At 38.5% G+C, this 27,385-nt stretch overlaps 1 protein-coding gene across 1 annotated transcript; it reads left to right on the top strand.

Moving 5' to 3' along the window:
• The first annotated feature begins 238 nt into the window (after positions 1-238).
• Positions 239-24,699, top strand: LOC129536136 (killer cell lectin-like receptor subfamily G member 1). The gene is made up of 6 exons (XM_088837049.1): positions 239-293; positions 10,565-10,636; positions 12,103-12,207; positions 14,140-14,309; positions 24,153-24,253; positions 24,585-24,699. Exons 1-6 carry the CDS (start codon positions 239-241, stop codon positions 24,697-24,699), a joined length of 618 nt encoding a protein of 205 aa, XP_088693175.1.
• The last annotated feature ends 2,686 nt before the right edge of the window (positions 24,700-27,385 follow it).

Here is a 27,385-nt window from a genome sequence, read left to right as displayed (position 1 = left end):
CTGCTGCCAAGGGCGGTGCTTTCTGGAGATCCTTAGAGCCGCCATGGCTCATATTGGAATTTCTTCCTCCTGGGGTTTTTGCTGTTTCGTCTCTAGTTTGAACGTCTCTAGTTGAATCTTCCGAAGAGGAAGCCATGTGAGTTCATTGGATCCATCTGGAGAAATACAAGCATACCCCTTTCCCTGTAAAATTAGTTCCCCAGATTTCCATTGATTAGTTAACCTGTCTTGGTACCAAATGGGCAGTGGAAGAGAAATGTCCTTCAGTTTCTCGAGATGGTTTTCTCCCTGCGGTAAGTTTAAAAAATTTAAAACAAATAAAGCTGTATTAACAATAGTTATAGGTTTAGAGAATAGCTTATTTTGGAATCTAGTAAAGTCTGTTTTAGATAAGGAAGATAGTAGTGTTCCTGTGTATTCCCCCTTTTTAAAATTATTTTTTTAATTTGTAGTTTCAGTGTGTGATGTGCTTGTTTGATTATATCTTGTGCTTGTGGATTAAAAGGAATACCTGTAATATGTTTAATAGAAAATGACTGTAAAAATTGTTTTAAATAACTTGAAGTATAGGCAGGGCCATTGTCTATTTTAATAGAACTAGGAGTTTTTATTATAGCAAAACAAGCTAATAGGTGAGTTATAACGTGTTGTGTAGCTTCACTGTGAAGAGGTATGGCCCAGATAAAAGAAGAATTTATGTCGACACAGATGTGTAGGAGAGAAGAAGGAGAAAGTTTAGGGCAATGAGTTACATCTATTTGTCACAGTTTATTAGGCTGTAATCTCTGAGGATTAATACCTTGGGTAATGGTTTGAGGATGTAGGGGTCTACAAGTAGAGCAATTACTTGTATATATACATTTATACGTATTTATATATATATATATATTTAGCCTGGTGGTATGGGATTATTTTATAGCTGGTATAGAGACCCAGCAATGTTGTGTAACAGAGCATGCTGTTTTTCTGGAGTAGCAAAGGAAACAAGTTTATCAGCCTGTTCATTACCATGAGTCTTAGGACTGGGAAGACAGGAACGTGCTCGAATATATGTCATATAAATGGGAGAAGTGTGGTTTTTAATAACGAATTGCAGTTCAAAAAAAAGTTGTTGAGTAATAGGTTGATTGGAGTTTATGGTGGAGATTTCTATATTTTTTAATACCAAAACTGAATATAAGGAATCAGAGACTATATTAATGGGGTAGGGATGTAGGCAGATAACTTGAGTAAGGGCATATAATTTGTTTTGTTGAGCACAGTGGAATTTACTGTAAAAGACTTTATATTCTTTGAGAGACCAGAATGAGGCTTTGGCATTTTTAGTCTCATCTATGTAGAAAACTTTAGCTTGAGGTATAGGCTGTGGGCTGATGATGTGGGAAATAATAAATTTAGTATTTTTGAAGAAATTTCATAGCTTGTTAGAGGGATAATGAAATGAAAATTTCCTGAAATATTCTAGAAAAGCTATTTGGAAATTGGTAGACGTTTGTAATATATTCTTGAATTGAGATTTATTAACAGGTATTACAATTTTATGGGGATCGGAGCCAATTAGAGTTTTAGTCCTCTTCTATTGATAATGATTAGAGCAATTAAATCAAGGTAGGGTGTAAGTGACTTTATTTCTCTAAAATGGGTATAGATCCATTTTATTGGGTGTTCTTGTTGTGCAAGAAGTCTCATGGGAGAATGAACACAGGGGAATACAAATAATTTTAAAGGTAAATCTAGTCTAATGTGGGTAAGAAAATGTTTTTGTAGTTTGTTTTGCACTAAATAGAGTTTCTCTCGTACCTCTTGAGAAAGTGATCAAGGGATATTTAGATTAGTATCTCCTTTCAAAGTATTAAATAGATTAATTAGTTGATAATTAGCAATGCCCAAAGAGGGCCTAATCTAATTTACATCAGTTCAGTTCAGTTCAGTCGCTCAGTCGTGTCCGACTCTCCGCGACCCCATGAATCACAGCACGCCAGGCCTCCCTGTCCAACACCAACTCCCGGAGTACACTCAAACTCATGTCCACAGAGTCGGTGATGCCATCCAGCCATCTCATTCTCCGTCGTCCCCTTCTCCTCCCGCCCCCAACCTTTCCCAGCATCAGAGTCTTTTCCAGTGAGTCAACTCGTCTCATGAGGTGGCCAAAGTATTGGAGTTTCAGCTTTAGCATCAGTCCCTCCAATGAACATCCAGGATTGATCTCCTTTAGAATGGACTGGTTGGATCTCCTTGCAGTATAAGGGACTCTCAAGAGTCTTCTCCAACACCACAGTTCAAAAGCATCGATTCTTCGGCGATCAGCTTTCTTCACAGTCCAACTCTCACATCCATACATGACCACGGGAAAAACCATTGCCTTGACTAGACGGACCTTGGTTGGCAAAGTAATGTCTCTGCTTTTTAATATACTATCAAGGTTGGTCATAACTTTCCTTCCAAGGAGCAAGCGTCTTTTAATTTCATGGCTGCAATCAGCATCTGCAGTGATTTTGGAGCCCAAAAAAACAAAGTCTGACACTGTTTCCACTGTTTTTCCATCTATTTCCCATGAAGTGATGGGACCAGATGCCATGATCTTTGTTTTCTGAATGTTGAGCTTCAAGCCAACCTTTTCACTCTCCTCTTTCACTTTCATCAAGAGGCTTTTGAGTTCCTCTTCACTTTCTGCCATAAGGGTAGTGTCATCTGCATATCTGAGGTTATTGATATTTCTCCCAGCAATCTTGATTCCAGCTTGTGCTTCTTCCAGCCCAGCGTTCCTCATGATGTACTCTGCATATAAGTTAAATAAGCAAGGTGACAATATACAACCTTGACGCACTCCTTTTCCTATTTGGAACCAGTCTGTTGTTCCATGACCGGTTCTAACTGTTGCTTCCTGACCTGCATACAGGTTTCTCAAGAGGCAGGTCAGGTGGTCTGGGATTCCCATCTCTTTCAGAATGTTCCACAGTTTATTGTGATCCACACAGTCAAAGGCTTTGGCATAGTCAATGAAGCAGAAATAGATGTTTTTCTGAAACTCTCTTGCTTTCTCCATGATCCAGCGGATGTTGGCAATTTGATCTCTGGTGCCTCTGCCTTTTCTAAAACCTGCTTGAACATCTGGGAGTTCACGGTTTACATACTGCTGAAGCCTGGCTTGGAGAATTTTGAGCATGACTTTACTAGCGTGTGAGATGAGTGCAATTGTGCGGTAGTTTGAGCATTCTTTGGCATTGCCTTTCTTTGGGATTGGAATGAAGACTGACCTCTTCCAGTCCTGTGGCCACTGCTGAGTTTTCCAAATCTGCTGGCATATTGAGTGCAGCACTTTCACAGCATCATCTTTCAAGACTTGAAATAGCTCAACTGGAATTCCATCACCACCACTAGCTTTGTTCGTAGTGATGCTTTCTAAGGCCCACTTGACTTCACATTCCAAGATGTCTGGCTCTAGGTCAGTGATCACATTATCGTGACTATCTTGCTCGTGAAGATCTTTTTTGTACAGTTCTTCTGTGTATTCCTGCCACCTCTTCTTAATATCTTCTGCTTCTGTTAGGTCCATACCATTTCTGTCCTTTATCGAGCTCATCTTTGCATGAAAAGTTCCCTTGGAATCTCTAATTTTCTTGAAGAGGTCTCTTGTTTTTCCTTTTCTGTTGTTTTCCTCTATTTCTTTGCATTGATCACTGAGGAAGGCTTTCTTATCTCTCCTTGCTATTCTTTGGAACTCTGCATTCAGATGCTTATATCTTTCCTTTTCTCCTTTGCTTTTCGCCTCTCTTCTTTTTACAGCTATTTGTAAGGCCTCCTCAGACAGCCATTTCGCTCTTTTGCATTTCTTTTCCATGGGGATGGTCTTGGTCCCTGTCTCCTGTACAATGTCACGAACCTCCGTCCAGAGTTCATCAGGCACTCTATCAATCAGATCCAGTCCCTTAAATCTATTTCTCACTTCCACTGCATAATCATAAGGGATTTGATTGAGGTCATATCTGAATGGTCTAGTGGTTTTCCCTACTTTCTTCAATTTAAGTCTGAACTTCGCAATAAGGAGTTCATGATCCGAGCCACAGTCAGCTCCTGGTCTTGTTTTCGCTAACTGTATACAGCTTCTCCATCTTTGGTTGCAAATTTACATCACCTAAAAGTTTTTGAAAATCATTCAAAGTTGATAATTTATTAATATAAGTCTGTGTTAGTTGAGGAGTAATATGTTGTCTATTAATAATAAACCCTAAGTAATCGTAAGGTATAGAAGTTTAGATTTTTTCAGGGGCATTGATTAATCCAAAGTTATTTAAACATTGTTGAGCTATGTCAAACATGTACTGAGGTTTTAAAACAGATGGAGTTGAAAACAATATATCATCTATATAATGAAAAACAAGAAAGTCAGGAAATTGTTTTTTCATAGGCTCAAGGGCTTAAGTTACATAGTACTGATGCATGGTGGGAGAATTTGTCATTTTTTGAGGCAGTACAGTATATTCATATCGTTTATGAGGCCCAATGTGATTAGGAAAAGGGAGGGAGAAAGCAAATTTTTCTCAGTCTAAAGGGTGTTCAGTTCAGTTCAGTTCAGTTCAGTCACTCAGTCGTGTCCGACTTTCCGACCCCATGAATCACAGCATGCCAGGCCTCCCTGTCCATCATCAACTCCCGGAGTTCACTCAAACTCATGTCCATTGAGTCGGTGATGCCATCCAGCCATTTCATTCTCTGTCGTCCCCTTCTCCTCCCACCCCCAATCCTTCCTAGCATCAGACTCTTTTCCAGTGAGTCAACTCTTCGCATGAGGTGGCCAAAGTATTGGAGTTTCAGCTTTAGCATCAGTCCTTCCAATGAACACCCAGGACTGATCTCCTTTAGAATGGACTGGTTGGATCTCCTTGTAGTCCAAGGGACTCTCAAGAGTCTTCTCCAGCATCACAGTTCAAAAGCATCAACTCTTTGGCGATCAGCTTTATTCACAGTCCAACTCTCACATCCATACATGATCACTGGAAAAACCATAGCCTTGACTAGACGGACCTTTGCTGGCAAAGTAATGTCTCTGCTTTTTAATATACTATCAAGGTTGGTCATAACTTTCCTTCCAAGGAGTAAGTGACTTTTAATTTCATGGAGGGCGTAGAGGTATATTAAAAAAGTAATCTTGTAAATCAATAATAATAATGTGTCAATCTTGAGGAATAGTGGGAGGTGATGGGATCTCTGGTTGTAATGTACCCATAGGTTTCATAGATGCATTAACTTTTCTAAGGTCTGTTAAGAGAAACCATTTGTTAGGTTTCTTTTTTGTAACAAAAATAGAGTTCCAAGGAGAGCAAGATTTCTCAATATGTTTTAATTCTAATTGTGCTTCCCTGGTGGCTCAGAGGTTAAAGCGTCTGCCTGCAATGTGGGAGACCTGGGTTTGATCCCTGGGCTGGGAAGATCCCCTGGAGAAGGAAATGGCAACCCAATCCAGTATTCTTGTCTGGAGAATCCCATGGATGGAGGAGCCTGGTGGGCTACAGTCCACGAGGTCACAAAGAGTCAGACATGACTGAGCGACTTTACTCACTCACTCACTCAAGTTCTTTAGCAGCCTGTAATTTTGCTTTTGTAAGGGGCCATTGCTCTGTCTAAATAGGCTTGTCACTCTTTCAAATTGTTTTGTTTGTTAAATGAGCAGTGGCCCCTAGGAAAAAAATGGAATGTATATCTGAATTTGTCATTGCATAAGTAAATCCCTTTTTATTAGATTAAGGGGTGTATCTATCACATAAGGTCGTAATGTAGCAGGTCCCTCATAAGGATAAATTTGAATACTTTGATAAACTTCTTGTATTTTGGTTTGAGAAACTCCTGTAATTTGGCAAGAAATTTTCTGTATAGGCCAAGATTTGGGCCATAAGTGTTTAGAAATAATAGTGATGTCAGATCCAGTATCGAGGCGACCAGAAAATCTTTTATCATTAATTCTGATATTTATATTTGGTTGGGCATATTCAGATACCAATGATGTCCATAATGATTGTTTTTGATCTGTATTACTTGATCCATCTGTCTGTATATCATGAGAGGATTTAATAGCAGTATAAGGTAAAAGTAATTGAGCAATTTTGTCCCCCTTTTTGAATTGCCATAGAATCTGAGATGACATCTTAATTTGAATTTTTTCTTTATAATCTGAATCAATTGCTCCAGGGTGAACAGTAATTCCTTTAGAAGTCCAACTAGATCGGCCAAGTAAAAGGCTGAAAGTTTGTGGAGGTAGGGGTCCAAAAAGTCCAGTATGTATTTCAGAAAGGATTGTTTGAGGGAAAAGGAGAAAATCATTTAGGGCTGATATATCGATGGCAGTACCGCTGAATGTTGAGGATTTGAGGGAAAAGATGGAGTTTGTCCCTGGTTTTTGTTGAAGGGGACCCAGGGAGTCACCTGTTTGAAGTTTCCTGAAATAAGTTTTCTTTCAACATCATATTTAGATTGGCAATCTTTAGCCCAATGCATCTTTTTATGGCAGTGATGGCAAAGTTTTGGAAACCTTTTATTATTTTTATTTTTTTCTTATGTTTCTTAGGGCAATCTCTTATATGGGTCTTATCCCCACATGTAAAATATCCTTCATTTCTCTTTTTAAAAGCAGCAGCTATTTTTTCAGCTAACATTTGCATTTTCTATGTCTTAGACCCCAGATTGTGGCAAGCCTTCAAATAATCAGTAACAGTCCCGATCTCATGTATTGGAGTGATAGCCCTTTGACATTCTTGATTTGCATTCTCATATGCAAGCAGTTTTCCTGTTGTATATTGGCTTCTTTTCCAAGCACAGTATGGGAAATAGCAGTTTCTAGTCTAGCTAGAAAATCAGCATAGCTTTCATTAGGTCCTTGTAATATCTTAGTGTAAGTACCTTTAGGTTCTCCTTGAGGAGTAATTTGATCCCAGGCTTCAAGGGTAACTTCTTTCAGTTATTCATGCATTAAAGGAGGGCATAGCATTTGAGCTTCTATTGCCTCAAAGAACAGAGAAAGCTTCTGTCATAGATATCAAAAAGGAGGTAGAAAGAGTATTTGTCTCATTAATTTAAGTGGAACTTTATATATTTTTCAATTAGTTGTTGAGAATAGGTAAAAAGAATACCTCAATGTTGTAAGATTTCTATTAGGCCCTTTCTCAAGACATTCATCTGGAGATAACTTTGGCACAAGATTAGCCAGGGAGAACAGGTTCCAGATAATGTCTCTGGGCAAGATATTTTGTTGCCGTGCAATCAGGGGTACAAGTCTTGAGATAAAAGTTCTTAGGCAAGATTTGTTACAATTATAATCATTAACATCCGTTCCATTCCGTCGCTCAGTCGTGTCCGACTCTATGCGACCCCGTGGACTGTAGCCTACCAGGCTTCTCTGTCCATGGGATTCTCCAGGCAAGAATACTGGAGTGGGTTAGAGCCTAAGAAAAGCATTTCCGTGAGTAAGACATTGTGCTGTGCCATCATTAATTCTGGACCTAAATCACTGCAGATGATGATTGCAGCCATGAAATTAAAAGACATTTACTCCTTGGAAGGAAAGCTATGACCAACCTAGATAGCATATTAAAAATCAGAGACATTACTTTGCCAACCAAGGTCCGTCTAGTCAAGGCTATGGTTTTTCCAGTGGTCATGTATGGATATGAGAGTTGGACTGTGAAGAAGGCTGATTGCCGAAGAAGTGATGCTTTTGAACTGTGGTGCTGGAGAAGACTCTTGAGAGTCCCTTGGACTGCAAGGAGATCCAACCAGTCCATTCTAAAGGAGATCAGTCCTGGGTGTTCATTGGAAGGACTGATGCTAAAGCCGAAACTCCAATATTTTGGACACCTCATGCGATGAGTTAACTCACTGGAAAAGACTCTGATGCTGGGAGGGATTGGGGGCAGGAGGAGAAGGGGACTACAGAGAATGAGATGGCTGGATGGCATTAACGACTCGATGGAGGTGGGTTTGAGTGAACTCCGGGAGTTGGTGATGGACAGGGAGGCCTGGTGTGCTGTGATTCATGGGGTCGCAAAGAGTCGGACACGACTGAGTGACTGAACTGAACTGAACTGATAGGAAAGGTCAGTTTTCTGGTAAGATACATTATTGCACAGGGCTTAAGGAAAGCATGAGTGAGAATGTTTGTTTCCTCTTTATAGGGCCCTGGACTGTCTGCTTAAGTTTTGAGTCTTTCATTTCCTCCTGCTTTTAGGAGAATATGGTTGTCAAGGAAAGTGGTGGAGAAATCATTCTGTAACTTCTTCCTGCTGGGAAGGGGCATAGGCCTTAAATTGTTGAGGTAATATATTCTCCTCATCTTTGTATAAAGGGTCTCTGATCTAGGGGCCCTGAGTAATAGCTAGAGGAGGCAGTGGAAACTGTAGGAGCATGAATAATCATTTGTAACTTAAATGCCTAAGCCATTGAAATATAAAAATTATTATATAGTTACAGATATAAAAAGCAAACAGCAAGAATAAGATGACTACAATTATTACAGTCAAGATAGCTTTCCACCATTTGGAGATAAGCCTCTATTTGCTGATGTGAAACTGAAAGTCCCTGAACTTTAAACAAATGGTGAAGTAAAGTGGAGAAATGATGGAGCTTTCCAGCTGTTTGACCCATGTCTTAGTACTTACCGACTTCAACAGGTCCCAACCTCAATAGGTCCTGAGTCACTCCGTCTGAAATGCCATGTATACCAGGTCCCTGTTCGGGCGCCACTTGTTGCTGTCCTTTAATGGACTGGAACCTGGTGGTCCGGAGTCGACGATATGAAAGCAAAAGAGAGAAAGAGGATAGTATTCCCTGGGTTATGCAGAGAACCAATAAAGCCCTAGGACAGGGCTGGTACCACTCATGGAGGCACAGGATGTCCTCTCGAAGAGGTCTTGAAAGCCTGGGCAGGAAAGTGAACTCAGCAGGTTTCTACACTCCAGAGAATTAGCCAGAGGGAGAGAAAGAAAGAATGACACAGGGACCCAAGTCTTTAGTGGAACAAGGGTATTTTATTAGCAGAAATGCAGGCTTATATAGCTTTAGTAAAATGATTACTCAGCCATTATAAAGCATGAAATCCCATCAATTGCAACAAAATGGATTGTCTAATACATACAAGGTCGCTGATGCTGAAATGAGTCATTGAAGGGAGCTACTGAAAGGAATCCAAGCAGGTACCCTTTCCCATGATCTCATTCCTGAGAACTGTGTGTGGCTCTACTCATTCCCGGAATAGGGATTGTTAAGGAACAGAGAATCCTTGAGAAATGGCACACAAAAGAAGAAAAGGGCAACATACTGGATTCCTTAAATTTGAACATCCCCTGACAATCCATATAACTAGGTCCTTCCCATACTCCCAGTGTTGCACCAGAATGGTGACAAGTGTAGGAAGAAGGTATTAAGAGCATTACAGACACTAGACCCTGTGACTCTTTGGGAATTTGAAGATGAAACAAGCCATTGTGACATAGAACTCCAAGAAAACACTTTCTGAGACAGGCAGATAACCGTGTAAGTGCCAAAATTAGTATTTGATTTTATATCTTACGGAGCAAACTCCCATGAAGTGTGTTCTTTAGTGTAGCTCCATAAGCTTTCTCTCTTTTTTGCCTCATAGTCTTACTATTACAAGTTTTAGTATTGTCCCTTGAAATCACTGCTATAGCTTGCTAAATCATTCCACTATACTCAGACATTTAGATTTATCTCTACTGCTATAAATTATAGGGCATTTAACATTTTATTTGTACTTATTTTTCCTTCTTTGGGGTATGTCTGTGTTAATTTCTAAGGAATAGAAATGTTAAATCAAAAAGAATGTGTATTTTAGAGTTTATGTACATGATCACACAATTTGAAACTTGACTATAGTTATTTTGATTTCCAGGCAAGTGTTTTTTCATTTGTATCCAGTGGACACTGCACATTCTCATTTATTGCCAGTATGTTTATTCCTACACCAGCTTTCAGGGGTGCTCTGCTTGGGAATGGGAAAATAGGTTAAGAGCATTAAAACAATATTAAAAATCTCTTTAGAAAAGTATTGGTGGTGGTTTAGTTGCTAAGCCATGTCTGACTCTTGCGACCCCACAGACTGTAGCCTGCCAGGCTCCTCTGTCCATAGGATTCTCCAGGCAAGAATACTGGAGTGGGTTACCATTTTCTTCTCCAGGAGAATTACAAAAAGCATTACATGCTCATTATAGGAATTAGAGAAATTATGAGAGCAGATATAATAAAATAAAGTCACTAATAATTTTACAACATGGTGATCATCATTATTACTATTTTGATATATTTTTGCTTTTTTGTACTGACTTTACTACAAGTACTTCACTAAGAGTCTTTTAATATAAAGTACATTAAAAATATTAAATTTCAGTTAATTTTAAAAATTGAATTGTGGTTCAGTTCAGTTCAGTTCAGTTCAGTCGCTCAGTCGTGTCCAACTCTTTGCGACCCCATGAATCACAGCACACCAGGCCTCCCTGTCCATCACCAGCTTCCAGAGTTCACTCAAACTCATGTCCATCGAGTTGGTGATGCCATCCAGCCATCTCATTCTCTGTCGTCCCCTTCTCCTCCTGCCCCCAATCCCTCCCAGCATCTGAGTCTTTTCCAGTAAGTCAACTCGTCGCATGAGGTGGCCACATATACAATTTATGCAATTATGTTTTGATATATTTTTTATACTTAGTGTAATATCTAAAATCATCATTTATTTCATTAAATATTCTTCTATAGTGCAAATATATTTTTTATGTCACTAAAAAACCAAATGCTTTTGGATTTATCTGTCCAAATATTTAAAATACAGAACTCTCTCATTTTAAACTATCTTCACTATGAATTTCTTTAAGAAGTTCAAAATATGTCATAGATACCTACATCTAGAGTATCATTTACCTAAAATTTAAATTTGGAAGTGAGGTCCAAATAAGCAGAATTATTTTCTCAATTTCTAAATTAAAGGTTATCAAATAAAGGAGTCAAAACTGGAACTTAAATGCCTCACTTTATAGATTTTTGCTTTTCACACTATCAGTCCTACACTATCTGACTATGGGATCACTACCATTTTAAAATAAAAAATTGGGGTAAAAAATCTGTTATTTTCCAAATGAAAAAAATACCATTCTTGGTATACATTGTATACAACATAGTTAATATGAAGTAATGTCCTATCCTTAAACAAATTATCAACCTAAACTGATCACTTTTCCAATTATGACAGGTTCCAAAGCACTTGTGAGGTGTCAGATATTTTATTTTCATTTAAGTTTTATTTATCTCAATTTTGAATAAATAATACATCATATGGTTCAAAATTCAAAAAGTACAGAAGAAAATAAAAAGCCTCCTATCTCTGTCCCCATTGACCTGTTTCCCCTCCCCAAGGCAAGCAACCTTATCAGATGCATGTGTCTATTTTCAGAAATGCCTATTAGCATACACTGTTTCACGACAACTGTTTTATTAACTGTTTCCCTTATCTATACTCCTTGAAAAATCACTCCATATCTGTGAAAAAAGCTTGTCTTTATTTTTTTGTTAGAAATTGCATGTTCACTTTATGGCTACATCAGAATGTATTTGACTCATCTTTTATTGATAGACAGTTAGGTTGAATTTAGTCTTTTTCTCCTACAAATATTGTTGCCATGAGTGGCCTGAAAAATATGACATTTTATACATGTGTGAATGTCTGCAGGAAAAATTTCTTGAAGAGAAATTGCTGAGTCAAAAGGTAAATTAATGCCTTTGTGATTTTGGGACACAGCCAAACTGCCATCCAAAGAAGTTGTTCCAATTTATATTCTCACCACTAAAGTATGAGACTGTGCAAGCCACAATTTCAAAACAAAAAATATCTTTCCCTGGGTAAGTAGAATATGTTCCTTGATAAGTTAGCGGTGGCCACCCTCAACTTCAGAGCATGACCCTGACAAATCCAGGAAAGGAAACATTAAGGCCTGGATCTCAGTTCCAACCAGGCAAAATTGCTTCAAGATCCCAGCTATCCTTCCCTGACCTTTTCTCCTTCAACTTTTATTCTAACTCAGGATAATTTTTTGGATTCTATTCTTGCAGCTTCCTCTTTGAGATTCCCTCGCTCTTACTATGTGTCAATAGCTTTGGGTCTTCTGTCCACCATTCTAGCGAGTATGCTGCTACTGCAGTGGATTCTGTACCGGGGTAAGTGCTAACTTAAACCAAAATTTGTGTATAAAAGCAATATAACATAACAGAAAACTTGAAAAATAGTCCCAGCAAAATAAATCACCACATACACAAGAGTATCTCCCAGGCATAGTCTTCTTGTTTTAGAGTGCATGCATTTGTGTTAAGTATTTATTCTTTTAAATAAAGCTGGGTATAATTCTGATCACAATATGTTTATAATTTTGCATATTGCTTTTTGGTTTGATATTGTATCATAAACATTTTCCTATCTAAAACCATATTTAGCATGAAAATCAAATTATAATTTTAATATTGTGTTTAACTTTTCATATGAGATATACTGTAATTTAATTAAGCACATTCTAATTTTTCCCATTTTAGTGAGCTTTCCCATTTTCTAAAATGAACTTTTCTAGATTTAGTTCTAGGTCTTTACATATGATGATCCAGAGAGCCTTCTGTTTTTGTTTCACAGTCCAGAGTTCTAACTTAGGTTTTTGTTATCTGAGCATGATTGTTAGTGACAGGCTATTGCTGTTGTTGTTTTGTCGCTAAGTTGTGTCTAACTCTTTCTGAGACCCTGTGGGCTGTAGCCTGCCAGGCTCGTCTGTCCATGGGATTTCCCAGGCAAGAATACTAGAGTGGGTAACATTTCCCTTCTCCAGGGGATCTTCCAAATCCAGGGATCGAACCCAGGTCTCCTGCATTTCAGGTAGATTCTTAACTGAGCCACTAGGGAAGCCCCAAATGACAGGTTAGACAGACTTTATTAATTAGGATTCTAAGGGTTCAGTCCTAGGACCTCTATATCAGATCCAAGTTCAACTTTTGACAGAAGGAGACTCCTAGGCAAGTCAGGAATTTTTCCTTCAGGCTGGGTACCATTTGTATGGAAAAAGCACAAATTATAAGGTGTCGACTTCATAGCTCAATCTCCAGAACCCTATGTTGTTCCCATGCCAGGCCTTCCTACAGAAAGGTTGTCTAAAGGTTGACTACTTTCCCCACTTTTTAACTTCAAATCTGGAATAGATATATAATCTACTCTGAAATTATGTATCCACGCATATGCTCACTTGATATAATGATTCACACTTGAGATTGTGAGACTGTGTTTATGGAAGGTTTATACAAACATGTCTTGTGGAAGTAGAATATCAAAAGAATTCTGAATTTTCATTGAAATGACCGTGAAAGCTTATTCAGCTCCTTTCCATTTTCACAGATCTATAGCATAATCATTTTAAAGAATGAGAGTGTCTGTATATAAAAGAACTCAGAGAGGAGAATGGCATGACTTTTCGCTTTAGCAGCTGATATCCTTCTCTGTCAGAAAATCTTTTTTTTTTAATATCTAGAATGAATTCTTTTTGATGAAGTATGTCTTTTATCCAATTTCCAGTGAATTTTTACTGCATTTGTGATTTTTAAAAAAACCCCAGCCTTTCATTCTAGATAAGTTTGTTCTTTCTAGTTTCTGTCCTTTTCTTTTGCACTAGTATGGAGTGTCAGATTGAGGTTGCATATTCTGAAAGATTCTACCTGAGTTAAGCAATGTGCATTATGCAGTTACACAATGTATGCCCTGAGTCTACATAAATAGCACAGTGACATATTCATGCAAATACACTGTTATGTTACCTGTTGTGTATATGCCACATGTGCATACTGATGTCTAGCACAAGCAAGGAACTCTCCTCCCAGTCCTCAGCCAGCTCATATCCATTTCCTTCCCTGCCCCTTCACATCCTTGTTTAACAGAATGTTCAGTAATAGTAATAGAGTTGGACATTGTGAGGTATTTAATTTGAGATTGTGCATTGTGGTACATTTCTCTAAACCTTAATCTGAAAGGTAGAGGGCAGGGAAGACAGTTTATCCCCCATTTCATTGCCAAGACCAAGTGATCCATAAAGATGTGACCCAAGTCCTCTTCTTTTCCAGACTCCAAGTTCTACACTTGTACCCGCTGTGTTCCCTGTCCAGACCTCTGGTTTGGGTATGGTGACCACTGTTATTACTTTTCAGTGGACAAAATGAACTGGAATTCTAGCCTGGAATTCTGCTTATCCGAAGACGCACATCTCCTTATATTTAAAGACAAGAAGGAAATGGTAAATGCAAACATTTAATAAATGAAGGCAGTTTTGTTGGAGAATGCTGTTCAAATGTATCGTGTATCCTCCTTTGAGGAGCAAAAGGAATGTTCTTTCCTTTCTCTTCCCCAACAACCCTCAGTTATATACCTAGGTGCTCCAATTGGTATGTATGCATGTGTGTGTGTGTATGTTGGAGTTGGCAGGATGGTGAGTATTATGGGGAGGAATTAGACCATAAATACAGGGCTTCCATTGTGGTTTGGCTGGTAAAGAATCCGCCTGCAATGCAGGAGACCTGGGTTCGATCCCTGGATTGGGAAGATCCCCTGGAGAATGAAAAGTCTACCCAATCCAATATTCTAGCATGGAGAATTCCAAAGACTGTATAGTCCATGGGGTCTCAAATAGTCAGATACGACTGACCAATTTACACTTTCACTTCACTTTTACAAATCTAATAAAAGAAAACATTAGATCCAGACATATATGAGTCTAACAGTAAAGAGGCTCTTTACTCACTTTACAAGTTTCACCAGCTCTCTCTCACCAGTGAGAGCTGGTGGAACTTGGGATGGAGGGAAAGAGAGGTAACCTGGGGACTTAATGCCTTCTTCATAATGTTTTGCCTTCATTCATTAGAATTCAGTAAGGTCTAGGCTAGGAAACAGTTGGGGTTGTGCTGAGGGCATGAGGAAGAAGCAGCTCCAGAAAGTTGAGAAAGAAGGAAAGAAAGTGCATGTGTGTGTGTGACTTTACACTCCTCACAGATTTGAGCTGCTGGGCTCTACTTCCTACTGGCCTCTCAGATCCTTCCTGTCCACCTAACTGTCAGGAAGCGAGTTCTTTATGAATCCTGGAGCATCTCAAAGTGACATAAGGAGTTGACATCCTGAGGTTACCTGGTACAAAAATCAATCAAATTCTAACTTGTCAACTTAAATAACATACGCAAAGAAAATTAAGAATCCTCCTTAGGTTTTTGTGTTAATTTCATGCTGAGTTTTGTGTTTTGATATTGTTTTACATCTTCTTTTTGGGGTAGATTCACAGGGAAGAGTTTATTAAGAATTCAACTATATTGAACATCCCTTGGGGGAAATTCTGAGAAGCAATGAATTACTCTAAAGCTGTTGGAGAGAACACATGGTCTATAAAGTCTGTAACTTCCTATTTTAAGAGAAGACTAAAACATCTGGATTCTTTTTGTCTGTCAAAAGAATACTCATTCCTTTGAAATTCTGCATAAACTCTGACTTCAAATCAGTCCTCTTCTGTGACTTATTTTTCCTTTATGCTTTCATAATCTAGGTGATAGAATGCACTGGGGTGTATTCTTTAGACCTACTGAATCACGGTTTTGTGGCACCTAGTAATAACAGCCTTGCTTACTGGACCTTTTTGCAGCAACTCCTATTCTCATTCTGATGCAACTGCATCTGAGTTCTTAGGCTGAGTGAAATCAATAGCAGAAGTGGGCAGACAGCTTGAAATATTGTTGAGCAAACACTGATAGAGTAGTGAAGACAGTGCCTCGGAGAATTGCAGAGAGGCAGCTACCATGATTGCAGTGTGATAATGACGGCTTCAGCCCAGGGTAGCTGGGAGGTGGGGGTGGTTCTGTTTCTCTGAGGTTCCCTGGAGGAATGGATGAGTGTTAAAGGATTTCATCTTTCCATTCTTTCTCTATTTACTGTAAATCCTGATCTACTGTCGAGTAAGCTGAACAGAGTTAGACTGGCTGCATTTCCAAAACTGGTTTATTTCTTTTTAAGGACGCTTGATTCAGATCAGTCCTGGAAAGGATATTCTATGCTCTCAGTAGAATATCCCTGAGAGACTGCATAGCAACTACAGATAAGTCTTATATCTGACTTTCCTGTGGAATTTTGCTTGGTTCTCCAGCCTGATTCTTTTTCTTGCCCTCAGCTTGTGTAAGATCCGGTAAAACCAACTTGACTTATATCGAGTCTGACTTTGTTGTACCAGTATTGTTATTCTTTTATTCTCATGGCAATATTTATATATTATTTTAAGATAAATGCTTGCTTTTCCTAGTATTGCACGTGATAAGTTGCTTCAGTCTTGTCCTACTCTTTGCGACCCTAGGTACCGTAGCCTGCCAGGCTCCACTGTCCATGAAATTCTTTGGGCAGGAATACTGCAGTGGGTTGCCATGCCCTCCTCCAGGGGATCTTCCCAACCCAGGGATCGAACCTTCATCTCTTGGGTCTCTTGCATTGGCAGGCAGATTCTTTACCGCTAACACTACTTAGGTCTAAACAGCTACGGAAAGAGCATAAAGATCTATGAAAACCAAAGTTTTCTGACATTCCAGGGTGGAGAATACTGCTAAGGAATTAGTTTGCTCTGTGCTAGAGGCTTCAAGGCTATCAGAAATGTCCCTCTTACACTGTTAAATAGTTATCTTTCAGTAAGATATATAACTACAATCCACCTCTTAGATCAGGTATAGATAGTCAAGCTTAAAAGGAAAATAATAAAAATAGAAACTACTGTTTGTTGAGCATTTGCTATGTGATAGGGAGTCAAATCTATTTTATTATTCTTAATCTTCACAGCATATTCTACGAAGTAGAATTCAACCTCTCCATTTCATTGAGTGAATAAAATTCAGAAGAGTTAATGAGCAAGTCCAAGGCAACAAATCTGACAGAGCCAAACTTTCTTTTCAGAGTCAGATTTTAAACTCCATATCGATCCACCTTTTAAAGTCTTACAGAAACACTGTGTTTGACAGCTTTCAGAATCCATCTTGTGCACACTGAAAAATGAAATCACTTTTCCAGTTGTTTGTCTTCTGGTTCCTTTTCTTTTCTGTACATGTTTAAAATATTATTTGAATTTAAATCTGGGATGTATATTTTATGGCCCTTTGGATTTAAGTATTTTTTAATAGTGAGGTGTTCACTTATTTTTTTTTGCTATCCTTAACATTTATTTACATGAAAATTATATGCTGAGATGTTGACTTATTATCTCTTTTTTGTGTCTTGGATTTCAAGATTTATTTTATTTTTGAGAAAATAAAAAAATTGTAGTTGAATTGTTCTATTATTTCCTCAGTGTTCTGTTTACCTTGTGGCAACTACTCTTTTTTGCCCTTCTTGCTCTTTGAATTTATCTTCAGATCTTTAGATATGTTCAAATTCTTGATTTTTGTTATTTTTTCTCCACAGAGATAAGTTTATTTTGATTGTCAACTTTTGTTTCTTATATTTGTTGGTGTGTTATTTTAAAATATGTGCTGACTAAAGAGTTCCCTGTGGAAATACTTTGGTTTCTTTACATCTATCCTGATGCTCCTTGCCGCATAACATCTTTCTTCCTCATTATCATAATTTGAGATTGTATCTTCAGAATTTGTTGCTTTAACAATCTCTCGTTCAACTTGAACCATCATCCCTGTTAGAGTTTATGACTTTGGGATTGTCCCTATCTTCTCCCTGAAATTTCAGTATTGACTTTTCTTGTATTTACGGATTGAAAGTGAAAGTGAAGTCACTCAGTCGTGTCCAACTCTTTGCCACCCCATGGACTGTAGTCTACCAGGCTTCTCCATCCACAGGATTTTCCAGGCAAGAGTACCAGATTGGGTTGCCATTTCCTTCTCCAGGGGATCTTCCTGACCCAGGGATTGAACCCAGGTCTCCCCCACTGTGGGCAGATGCTTTACCCTCTGAGCCACCAGGGAAGCCATCCAATTATATCAAAGGTTTCCCTCTGTGACTACAAACACTATGATAACATGGTCACTTTTCCCCTAAGGTAAAGTAGATTCAGATAATGAAAAGAGCTTCATTTCTTTCAGACAGGCATGAGTCTGTTTTTACTAAATTTCTTACTAGCTATGTAAGCTTCAGCAAGTTTCTTAACTTCTTTGACTCTCAATTTCCCCATGTACCAAGTGGAGAAATTTTTTTCTAGAATCATTACAAGTATTAAGTGAGAAAATCTATGTGAAATTGTTTTTTAACATAGGAGGAATCACTTCATTTTAGTTCTTCTTCTTTCCACTTTAATTCCCCTTGACACTTGAAATAAAGCCCAGAGTCGAAACAACTTTTGTTTTTTCCTTTCTATCTCCCAGGGTGTGAAATTTCAGTAAAATATATATCACAAAGTAAATTATGATTTGTTGAATTGAGATTTTCCTTTTGAGGAAATCTGAAATGATATGTTAGAAGATAGAACTAAATGGCTGGAAGCAGATGGTAGATGATAGAATTGTTTTACTTGAGGTTTTTGTAGTCTGGTAATGTGTGTGTTTGTCACCCTTTCTTCATAACCAGATAAAGCAACCATTGTGAACTTCCCCCCAAAGCATATCTTTGGTAGGTAGGTTAGGATACTTCTCACTCCTTTTTTTTTTTTAACTTAAAAAGTGTGGTAAAGCATCAATAACATACTGTTTACTATTTTGACAATTTTCTGGTATATAATTAATTAGAATTAAGTATATTCACATCGTTGTGCAACTGTGACCACCGTTCATTTCCAGAACATTTTATATCACCCCAAACAGAAACTCCACACCCATTAAACAGTAACTCCCCATAACCCCACCCCCCAGACCCTGGTGACTACTAGTCTAATCTTTATCTCTCTGAATTTTCCTCTTGTGTCCTTTTGTATCTGGCTTATTTTATTTCATTGGCTTCTTTTGTTTAGCATGTTTCCGAGGTACATCTGTGCTGTAGCAGGTATCAGAATTTCATTCCTTTTAAAGGCTGAATAATATTCCATTATGTGGATAGGACTACATTTTGTTTATCCATTCACCTGTTGATGGACAGTGTTTTTACTATTTTTTTTTCTTTTATAATTGAAATTGTACTGATGGTTTTGAGGATCAGTATTTTGTTGTGTTGTTCAGTTGATAAGTCATGTCTGACACTTTGACCCCATGGACTGTAGCCTGCCAACCTTCCCTGTCCTTTACTATCTCCCAGAGCTTGCTCAAACTGATGTCCATTGAGTCAGTGATGTCATCCAACCATCTCATCCTCTGTCATCCTCTTCTCCTGCCTTCAGTCTTTAACAGCATCAGGGTCTTTTCCAGTGAGCTCTTTGCATCAGGTGGCCAAAGTATTGGAGCTTCAGCTTCAGCACCAGTTCCTCCAATGAATATTCAGGGTTGATTTCTTTTAGGATTGACTGGTATACGGAAGTTTAAATTTGTGTATAATTCTTCACATTTGTACTAAAAATCTAAAAAGAACATGTAATTGTGATTCTTTTCTGAACAATTATCCCAGTTACTCTCCAGTTTAAAATCTGGAGGCAAACTTTTCTTAACAGTATGTTAAGTATGAATGCCTTCAAGTGTTTATACACTGTTCTATATGTCCCATGGATTCACAATTTGAAAATTCCTTAGTAGTGTATATGACATTAATCTTTCACAGCAGATGAAGAAAGTTACTAGGAAAACTGGACTACCTGAACAAAGATGTTACAGAGTACACAAAATCCTGACAGGGAGAGCGGAGATCAAGGCGTGGTTTTTCTTAAGAAACATTTTCACCAAAACCAACATGGGAATAAAAGTAATTCAAAGTGTCCAAAACATGTTAAACACACAACTGACTCCAAATTGCCATTTATTGTGCTTTGTATTGGAGGATGTAAAATCTACCCCCTCTATGCAATGTTAAGCTGATACCCAAGACAATCAAAGCCTCTGTATTCAATATCCCACTATTTTCTGGTTGTACTAAAAAAAAAAACAATAAAAAACCAGTAAATGATTTCACCTCTTAAAGAAAAGCAGTTAGCACTTAAAAAACAGAATAAGGTTGAATTTCCTCCTTCTTAAAAATGTTTCCAAAGCTACTCATAATTTTGCATTTACAAAAGGGTTGATAGACATATTGCCTTGTATTGTACAAGAAGGGAGACAGGGACCCCTAAGGCTGGGCGTGTGATTTGAATCAGATTTGGCTTCTTTTCTCTCCTGCTTCATCAGAGGCTGGGCTTTTCTAGCTCTTAGTTTCTGTTTTCTGCAGATAAATCTTGTCTCTTTGTTAGCCTGTTACCCCTGTGCTCCTTTTCCCCCTTCTGTTTGTGTTTGTTTTTTTTGTCTGAAGATTTATCCTTTCCTGCCACCTGTTTCTGGCTTCCACTCTGATTTCCACTTTTGCAGGAGCAGGTGAGCCGACAACCTCACCTCTTGGGCTCCTCCTTTGTTGCTCCCTGGGTGGAGCCGACCTCCCTCCTGGGCATCACAGGGGCTGAGACCATGCCAGGTGCCTGTGGGCACGTGCGTCCTGGGAGACTTAGTGTAGTGGGAGTGCAGGTTCTCCTGCCATCCCAGCTGGTGGGACCCCAGCGTTTCAGTCTTTTAAGGAGAGTGCTCTGGCTTACAGAGCAAGGCTTACTAACTTTTAGTTTGTGCACATACACAAAATTACAGAGGAAATTCTTATCAATATTCAATTCTAGTAATTTTGTACCCTGTCAAGTTTCCCTTAAATCTCTTAATGTATCTGCATGTTTTTATATGCTAGTAGTCAATGCTTACATTCTGTAGGATATATTTGAAAAGTCTGGAAACATAGGAGAATGTTACTTTTAAATAGTATGTTTGTTAAACTTTCAAGTAATATGCTCAATGTGTGTTTACTCAGCCTTCCAGACACATTTTCAAGTGAAATACCTCTAAAATGAAAACAATAGATCTAATTCATTTTAGACTTTATGAGTGCTCTGTATTGTACTTTTTTTCTAATTAATAACTACATGTATTGTTTTAAGTACTTCACCTGGAAAAGTGTCTGGGCGATTGAAGAAAAAAATGTAAATGATATTATTTGAAGACATAACATACCTATTATTTAAAATTACATATTTACCCTATGTAAATACCTAGGCTTTTTGGATACCATATGTTCATGTTTTTGCTTTTGTCACATAGCATTATTTCATTCCTTTTTCCCCACGTTAAATGATTTCAGATATTATCTTTAAAAATTATGTATTATTCTATTTTAGCTTAACTGTTTAATATTTCTAGAAAAAAATCTTTTTTCCAAATTTAAACAGCTACAGCATATTTATATGAATTATTTTCTTGAAGTTAGTTATTTAGTATATAGTCTCTGAAATTAAGTTAGCCAAAGATATATCCAATTTAGTAGCTTTGGTACTTTAGTAGTTTATCTCCATATGGGTTGAAACATCTTAGCTATATCCTGTAAACCATGTTCATTTTGGAAGTGTCAGGAGTACGTTCTATACCTTAGCAGTATTTTAATTACAATTTAAATATATTGCCTGCAGAAGCATGTGTGTGTGTAAGACATAAATATTGACCTTAAAAGAAAATGAAAAGGAAAGAAAAAAATGTATCTGATTTCATTTGTTTGCATTCTGTCTTCATCTTGCTTTTAGGTTTTGTACTTTTTTCTCTCTAAAGTATAACCAAACATTACTAGTTCTAAAGTGACATAGCACCTCATTGCTCTAGTTCACACCTTCTCTTCAAGATAAGCCTTCTGAGGTGACACCTTTGCAATAAAGACTCTTGTTAATGCTTTTATGCTGCTTCTACAGTAACGCACACACATCATTTATGAGTCCATAGAACCCTATAGATAATTGCGCTCTGGTTCTAAAAGCTTCTTTCAAGTGGGATGTTGAGTTTCAAGTGGAAGTGATCCAATAAACATTTGCCCTGTTCTGCCTCATCAGAGAGAAGTAGTAAACTGGCAGAATCATGTAACTTAGAATTGTATGGATCTTGAGAGTAGTGATCAAGTGTAGGACTGGAGTTTGTGAGCATTATCGAATCCCAGCTCTTAAGACTCTAATTGAGGTCTGTGTTTATATCTATTTATTTAATGAATGAAGTCTATTCATTTGTGTTTCATTAGCTGTCAATCTTCCATTGCAATGCGAGGAGGAAAGAGATGGACAGTTTTTCTTATAATCCCATTGGAAGAATGAGGAAAAACTCACTTTTTTCCTAATTTAAATAATCATTTTAACTGAATTATTTAAGTAATGCACAAAATGTTTCCAGCTAATCTGGAAATTAGGATGTCATTTCATTTATCCCACCCTTCCTTTACACTTCAGACTCTGTCCCCCCACAAGCGTACACAACGAAGGACTTGCTGGGAATATAGGGCCATATCCAAGGTGGTAGTTTACTTGTTGCTAAATACATTTATTACAGTAGCACCAAATCCTATACAAAATTAATCTTCTTGGATTTAACCTTTATTTTAGTTCATTTTATTTCTAGAGACAATTCCATTAGGATATAAACTCCTTCATTTGCTGGTCAGACTCAACAGAGCAAAGAATCTTATTTCTGTTCTAGTGGGTATCTTGGGACATATGAAGAGTATAACCAACTTAACCTTACCATCAGCTTTTTCCTTAAGAACTGTGTTTGTTTTTTCTTGCCATATGCAAGATTGATGAGGACTTGGATAATGGGAGTTTCAGTTCAGTTCAGTTCAGTTCAGTTCAGTTCAGTCGCTCAGTCGTGTCCGACTCTCCGCGACCCCATGAATCACAGCACGCCAGGCCTCCTTGTCCATCACCAACTCCCGGAGTTCACTCAAACTCATGTCCACAGAGTCAGTGATGCTATCCAGCCATCTCATTCTCCGTCGTCCCCTTCTCCTCCCGCCCCCAACCTTTCCCAGCATCAGAGTCTTTTCCAGTGAGTCAACTTGTCGCATGAGGTGGCCAAAGTATTGGAGTTTCAGCTTTAGCATCAGTCCTTCCAATGAACACCCAGGATTGATCTCCTTTAGAATGGACTGGTTGGATCTCCTTGCAGTACAAGGGACTCTCAAGTGGGGGAAAAAACAACCCAAATACATTGTTGCAAGTTTAATAATAACATGTGTTAAATGATGATGTGAAATATGAGTGTGTTCACAGCAGTATTTAGCTTTTTTTCTTTCAAAGTTATCTGAATATATATTTATCTGGTATTTATCTGAATACCTATTTGGTACTCCATCTAATCAAGGAGGAAGTTGCAGTGGAAGGTAGGGATGTAGTATTTGTCTTATCTGTCATGATCTAGGAATGTAATTATAGGCATGAACTTCAATTCAGGAAGTACTGCACTCTGCAACCAACACGTCACTAGAAAGAAGGTTTGAAAGAGAGAGTAGTTGTTTGGAGTAGGTGTTGTTTCAGTCTGCTTGGACTGCTATAAACCATAGACAGGGTGAGGGAGCTTCGGCCACAGACATTTCTGTCTCAGAGTTCTGGAGGCCAAGTCCAAGATCAAGATGCTGGTAGACTTGGTTCCTGGTGAGAAAGTTCTTCCTGGCTTGCAGCCAGCTGCCCTCTCATGTGGTGCTGAGAGACTGCATGCTAAGTTGCTTCAGTCGTGTCTGACTCTGTAGACCCATGGACTGTAGCCCTTCAGGCTCCTCTGCCCATGGGATTCTCCAGACAAGAATTCTGGAGTGGGTTGCCATGCCCTCCTCCAGGGGACCTTCCTGATCTAGGGATCAAACCCATGTCTCTTATGTCTTATGGCATTGGCAGGTGGATTCTTTGCAACTAAGCCACCTGGGAAGTCTTCTCCTCTTCTTTGAAGAGCACTAATCCCATTTTTAGCGTGGGGCCCACCCTGAAGACCTCATTAATTAAACCTAATTACTGCCCAAAGGCTACTTCCAAATGTCATCACTTTGTGGTATCAGAGCTTCAACACAGCAATCTAGGGAGGGAGGGGACACCAACATTCAGTTCATAAATAACAGTGATGAGAGTAAGGAACAACAGCGTTACCATGACCCTGCATCTCTTTATAAACTTTCTGCATTTTTTCCTACCTTTTTTCATCTTCTGCAACCTCTCATTTAGATCCACGTCCAAAATCGTCTCAGTCAGGAATTTTACTGGATTGGTCTGAGAAAGAGTTCTGGCTGGAGGTGGGAAGATGGATCAGCCTTAAATGTCTCAAGGTAAGGGGCTTCAAAAGAGTGCAGAGAGAGAGAGAAGAGAAAAGGGGAAAAGAAATTATATGTCTGGGGAAATAGACCAAGGATAATGGATGGAGAGGAGAGGAAAGGAAAAGGAAACCAGGAAGGAAATCAATAGTTGATAAGTGCAAGAAAAAAAGAGAGGACGATGAGTCCTTCTTATTTTGAAGAGGATGATGAGTAATTTTTTTCCTACAGTTTTGGGAGGTCTGAATGGGAGAAAGAATTTGCTCATTTTTTATTTTTTCACACCTTAGAACTTCCTTTACTCTGCACTTCACCTTAAGTGATTGCTTTTTCTGGTTTCTTACAGAATTACTTCAAACAGCTTTGTACAGAAGTGTGGTACCATCAGCAAAGATGGTCTCCACGCCTCTAGCTGTGAAGTTGCTCTTCCGTGGATCTGTAAGAAGGTCAGACGTCGATGAATGTTCAGTCTTCCTGTGGCCCCCTAAAAAGAGGGAGATGACCTCTCTTGAGTACACCTTTAGTGAGTGCTGCCCTTCTAGCATATAAGTTAGATGTGAGATTAATGCCACCTCCCTGGGATTGATGGCTTCTTGCTGGACTCTCTTTGAGAGAACTTAGGTCTTACCTTAACACTTTAAAGAGTGTAGGCAAATTTGTGAAATAGATAAGCATTGTTTTTAGTATCCCTCTCTCTAGTGACTAAGGTTTGACTTAGTCACCCCATCATCTCCGTCAAAAATATACTTTTAAACTGTTATATTCTGAGCTGAGCTGATGAAATCTGTGCAAATATGTACTATTGCCAGTGTGCTACCGGATTTTCCTGTGTGCTGGTGGGTTGAAATTCTACTCCTCCCTGACGATACATTTTCATCCTACCAGCTCCTCTTTGCAGGTAAACCTTGAAATCAGTTGTGGACGGTGAGTGAGGGAGAGCAGTGTCTGCTCTCTGGTCAGCTCCTCACCCTTCCATAAAGAACTGGCCTCGACTGAATTTAGTTTTTTCGAAAATGCATAGTTGTGGTTGAATAAACCAATGTGTGACTATCTTTTCCTTGTTATGAATGTGATTTGCACATTAATTTCACAATGTGAAATGTGGGCAGTCTGGTAAGGCATTATTATAGAGGAAAATTTACAGAAGCAGTTTATGTGGATTGATCTCCCAATTATTTTTGACACAAACGACTAAAAAATAAGAAAAACATTATTTATCCTTAGTAGGGTTGGGCATAGATGAGAAAGCAAGGTGTTGTTTAGAGATAGAGGAGGGATTAGTAGGATATAATGACAAATAAAATTAAAGGGAAAGAAGGCACAGCATTGTCAATAGAATCTTAGAAATAAAACAACTGCTTATTATAGGTCAATAAAGCAAAGAAAAAGAAAAGATATAGGAGGGAATGATGAAGAGATTGTAATTCTGTACTGTTGATGACTATGGATTGTGATGTTTATTTAAATTTCCCTTTTGTATTATTTTTAGGACAAAGACTGTATCGAATCAACCATGTATCCCAAACACCTAAAAAAGTGCTTGCTTATATCAGTGAATATTCTATGCTTGAATAAAAAAAAATGGAATTTAAAATTTCTTATTCTAGTTGTTTCTATTAGCCCATGAGTTGATTAGAGGAATTGAACAAGAAAGATGGTATAGCTGAATCCTACCTTAAACCTACCCATTTGAGCATTTCAGTTCAGTTTAGTGACTCAGTCGTGCCAGACTCTTTGTGATGCCATGAACTGCAGCACACAAGTCCTCCCTGTCCATCACCAACTCCCAGAGTTTACCCAAACTCATGTCCACTGAATCGGTGTTGCCACCCAACAATTTCATCCTCTGTCATCCCTTTCTCCCCTTGCCCTCAATCTTTCCCAGCATCAGGGTCTTTTCAAATAAGTCAGCTCTTCGCATCAGGTGGCCAAAATATTGGAGTTTCAGCTTCAGCATCAGTCCTTCCAATGAACACCCAGGACTGATCTCCTTTAGGATGGACTGGTTGGATCTCCTTGCAGTTCAAGGGACTCTTCTCCAACACCACCGTTCAAAGGCCTCAATTCTTCGGCGCTCAGCTTTCTTTATAGTCCAACTCTCATATCCATACATGACTACTGGAAAAACTATAGCCTTGACTAGAGGGACCTTTGTTGACAAAGTAATGTCTCTGCTTTTTAATATGCAGTCTAGGTTGGTCGTAACTTTCTTTCCAAGGAGTAAACATCTTTTAATTTCATGGCTGCAATCAGCATCTGCAGTGATTTTGGAGCCCAAAAAAATAAAGTCTGACACGGTTTCCCCATCTATTTGTCATGAAGTGATGAGACTGGATGCCATGATCTTAGTTTTCTGAATGCTGAGTTTTAAGCCAACTTTTTCACTTTCCTCTTTCACTTTCATCAAGAGGCTTTTTAGTTCCTCTTCACTTTCTGCCCTAAGGGTGGTGTCATCTGCATATCTGAGGTTATTGATATTTCTCCCTGCAATCTTGATTCCAGCTTGTGCTTCTTCCAGCCCAGCGTTTCTCATGATGTACTCTGCATATAAATTAAATAAGCAAGGTGACAATATACAGCCTTGACGTACTCCTTTTCCTATTTGGAACCAGTCTGTTGTTCCATGTCCAGTTCTAACTGTTGCTTCCTGACCTGCATACAGGTTTCTCAAGAGGCAGGTCAGGTGGTCTGGTATTCCCATCTCTTTCAGAATTTTCCCCAGTTTATTGTGATCCACACAGTCAAAGGCTTTGGCATAGTCAATAAAGCAGAAATAGATGTTTTTCTGGAACTCTCTTGCTTTTTCCATGATCCAGAGGATGTTGGCCATTTGATTTCTGGTTCCTCTGCCTTTTCTTAAACCAGCTTGTACATCTGGATGTTCACGGTTCACATATTGCTGACACCTGGCTTGGAGAATTTTGAGCATTACTTTATTTGAGCAGAGGACTAGTTTAATCTAGATATGGTCAACAGTACATACGTATATTAATATATTTGGGAACAGCATCCTTTATTCAGCACTAAACACACACTGTGTAGGGACCTCAGGAAAAAATTAGAAACTATTTAGTTATCTATCAATATTAAAATGATTAAATAAATAACCATCTTACTTCCTTTAATTTTTCTTCCGTAGGACTAACT

Source organism: Moschus berezovskii, chromosome 6 (genome assembly GCF_049115385.1).
Source record: "Moschus berezovskii isolate FMDL1 chromosome 6, NW_MosBer_1.0, whole genome shotgun sequence".
NCBI lineage: Eukaryota > Metazoa > Chordata > Mammalia > Artiodactyla > Moschidae > Moschus > Moschus berezovskii.
This window is presented reverse-complemented; position numbering and strand designations above follow the sequence as displayed.

Excerpts from the sequence above, each read along its gene's own strand:
- LOC129536136 (XM_088837049.1), top strand. The coding sequence starts at position 239 with ATGGGCAGTGGAAGAGAAATGTCCTTCAGTTTCTCGAGATGGTTTTCT. Across the intron at positions 12,208-14,139 it reads GCAGTGGATTCTGTACCGGG|ACTCCAAGTTCTACACTTGT; the intron begins GTAAGTGCTAAC and ends CTTCTTTTCCAG. Across the intron at positions 14,310-24,152 it reads TTAAAGACAAGAAGGAAATG|ATCCACGTCCAAAATCGTCT; the intron begins GTAAATGCAAAC and ends CCTCTCATTTAG.